The sequence below is a fragment of the Calidris pugnax genome, unplaced genomic scaffold (genome assembly GCF_001431845.1).
Source record: "Calidris pugnax isolate Ruff unplaced genomic scaffold, ASM143184v1 scaffold370, whole genome shotgun sequence".
NCBI lineage: Eukaryota > Metazoa > Chordata > Aves > Charadriiformes > Scolopacidae > Calidris > Calidris pugnax.
The window spans coordinates 62,825-65,285 of record NW_015091093.1 but is presented as its reverse complement, the minus strand read 5'-3'; the positions used below and the strand labels follow the sequence as shown (position 1 = coordinate 65,285).

The following is a 2,461-nucleotide window of genomic DNA, read 5'->3' as shown; positions in this document are numbered from 1 at the left end:
AAGAGACCCTTGGGATCATCGAGTCCAACCATCTCCCCTACTCTACAAAGTCCTCCCCTACACCATGTCCCTCAGCACTGCATCTAAACGGCCCTTCAACACAGCCAGGGATGGGGACTCCACCCCCTCCCTGGGCAGCCTGTTCCAACGCCCGACCACTCTTTGGGTGAAAAATTCCTTCCTAATGTTCAATCTAAACCTCCCCTGTTGGAGCTTGAAGCCGTTCCCTCTCGTTCTATTGTTAATTACAGAATCACAGAATCTTCTAGGTTGGAAGGGACCTTCAAGATCATCTTGTCCAACCCTCAACCTCATTTTGACAAAAATAGACACCCCCACAACAAACAAGGAGCATCATCACTAAACCAGACCTCCCAGCACCACATCAACCCGGCTTTTGAACACCTCCAGGGATGGGGCCTCAACCCCCTCCCTGGGCAGCCCATTCCAAGGGCTGAGAACCCTTTCAGGGAAAAAATTGTTCCTAATATCCAGCCTGAACCTCCCCTGGTGCAACTTGAGGCCATTTCCTCTTGTCCTGTTACCTGTGAGAAGAGCCCAGCACCAACCTCTCTCCAGTGTCCTTTCAAGGAGTTGTAGAGAGTGATGAGGTCTCCCCTCAGCCTCCTCTTCCTCATATTAAACAGTCCCAACTCCCTCAGGATTTGTTTTCCAGCCCCCTCACCAGCTTCGTTGCCCTCCTCTGCACTCGCTCCAGCACCTCCAGATCTCTCTTGGACTGAGGTGCCCAAAACTGGACACAACACTCGAGCTGTGGCCTCACCAGTGCTGAGTTGAGATTTTGGGGAGGACTCGTGGCTCCTCCCATCCCGGGAGCTGACGGAGGAGGTACGTCCCCCCCGGGGGTGGCAGGAGGGTCCCCTCCCCGGGCCAACCCGGCCCCGCTCACCCGTGCGCTTGCTGCAGAGCCGGTCCTTGACGTTGTCGGCTTCGTGAGACAGGAATTCGATGAGTTCATCCTCATACTCCTCAGCGATGCTCTCACACTGCAACAGGAGCCCACCCTGGGTCAACTGGTGACCCTGGGGGACAGGGGACAACGAGAGCCCCCCCCTGCAGCCCCCCCTCAGCCCAGCCCGGGAGCAGCATCCTCCTCTCCAGCCCCAGGAAAGACCAGGAAAAGCTGCTGGTGGGACCAGGGGAAGCTGCTGGTGGGACCAGGAGAAGCTGCTGGTGGGACCAGCTCATCCCTCGAAGGGCCTGGGCTGCCCCACGCAGAGGGTCCCACCACCCACCACCTCCCAGTCTCCGCACGCACCGCAAACTTGAGGCTGGAAGTGACATCTCCATCAATTTTGACCCCGGAAAGGTCCATCTTGGTCCCGTCGTGGGAGATGACCCGGACGTAAGTTTTCCGGTGTGTGGAGGGATCCGTTTTTTCCCCGTATTCCTTCATCTTTTCGCACACCCGCTCCAGCAGCTCCGTCAGATGGGCCTCCGAGCGGGCATAGGGCACCTGTGGGGTGAGAGAGAGAGAGCAGCGGGGTCAGGGCTCCGAGCGCCACGGCGCAACGGGGACACCGTCAGGGTCAAGAGATCTCCAGGGATGGACACCCCGGGGGAGCCCTGGGGACAGGGAGTGGAGGAAGCCAAGGAGGCTCCACACGGCCTGGACGAGCACACGATCATAGACTGGTTTGGGTTGGAAGGGACCTTAAAGATCATCTAGTTCCAACCCCCCTGCCATGGGCAGGGACACCTCCCACTAGACCAGGTTGCTCAAGGCCCCATCCAGCCTGGCCTTGAACACCTCCAGTGATGGGGCAGCCACGACCTCCCTGGGCAACCTGTTCCAGTGCTCCACCACCCTCCCAGTGAAGAACCCTCTCCTCATCTCCAGTCTAAATCTGTTCCCCTCCAGCTTGAATCATAGACTCATAGACTGGTTTGGGTTGGAAGGGACCTCAAAGATCATCTAGTTCCAACCCCCCTGCCATGGGCAGGGACACCTCCCACCAGACCAGGTTGCTCAAGGTCCCATCCAGCCTGGCCTTGAACCCCTCCAAGGATGGGGCATCCACAACTTCCCTGGGCAACCTGTTCCAGTGTCTCACCACCCTCACTGTAAAGAATTTCTTCCCAGTATCTAACCTAAATCTCCCCTCCACCAGCTTCAAACCATTGCCCCTTGTCCTGTCGCTACTCTTCTTTGTAAAGAGTCCCTCTCCGGCTCTTCTGTAGGCTCCTTTCAGGTACTGAAAGAGAGGGAACGGCTTCAAGCTCCAACAGGGGAGGTTTAGATTGAACATTAGGAAGGAATTTTTCACCCAAAGAGTGGTCGGGCGTTGGAAGAGGCTGCCCAGGGAGGGGGTGGAGTCCCCATCCCTGGCTGTGTTTTGGGGCCGTTTAGATGCAGTGCTGAGGGACATGGTGTAGGGGAGGACTTTGTAGAGTAGGGGAGATGGTTGGACTCCATGATCCCAAGGGTCTCTTCCAACCT

The 2,461-nt window shown here is 57.3% G+C and overlaps 1 protein-coding gene across 1 annotated transcript in view; it reads right to left on the bottom strand.

Annotated features, from left to right (window-relative positions):
* The window catches only part of CNPY2 (canopy FGF signaling regulator 2), a 10,709-nt gene that overhangs the window by 3,175 nt on the left and 5,073 nt on the right, over positions 1-2,461 (bottom strand). Inside the window, exons 3-4 of the mRNA XM_014957898.1 lie at positions 1,280-1,477; positions 911-1,007 (exon numbers count right to left, since the gene is read on the bottom strand). Coding sequence (XP_014813384.1) covers positions 911-1,007; positions 1,280-1,477 — 295 coding nt within the window. The remainder of the gene's footprint in view (positions 1-910; positions 1,008-1,279; positions 1,478-2,461) is intronic.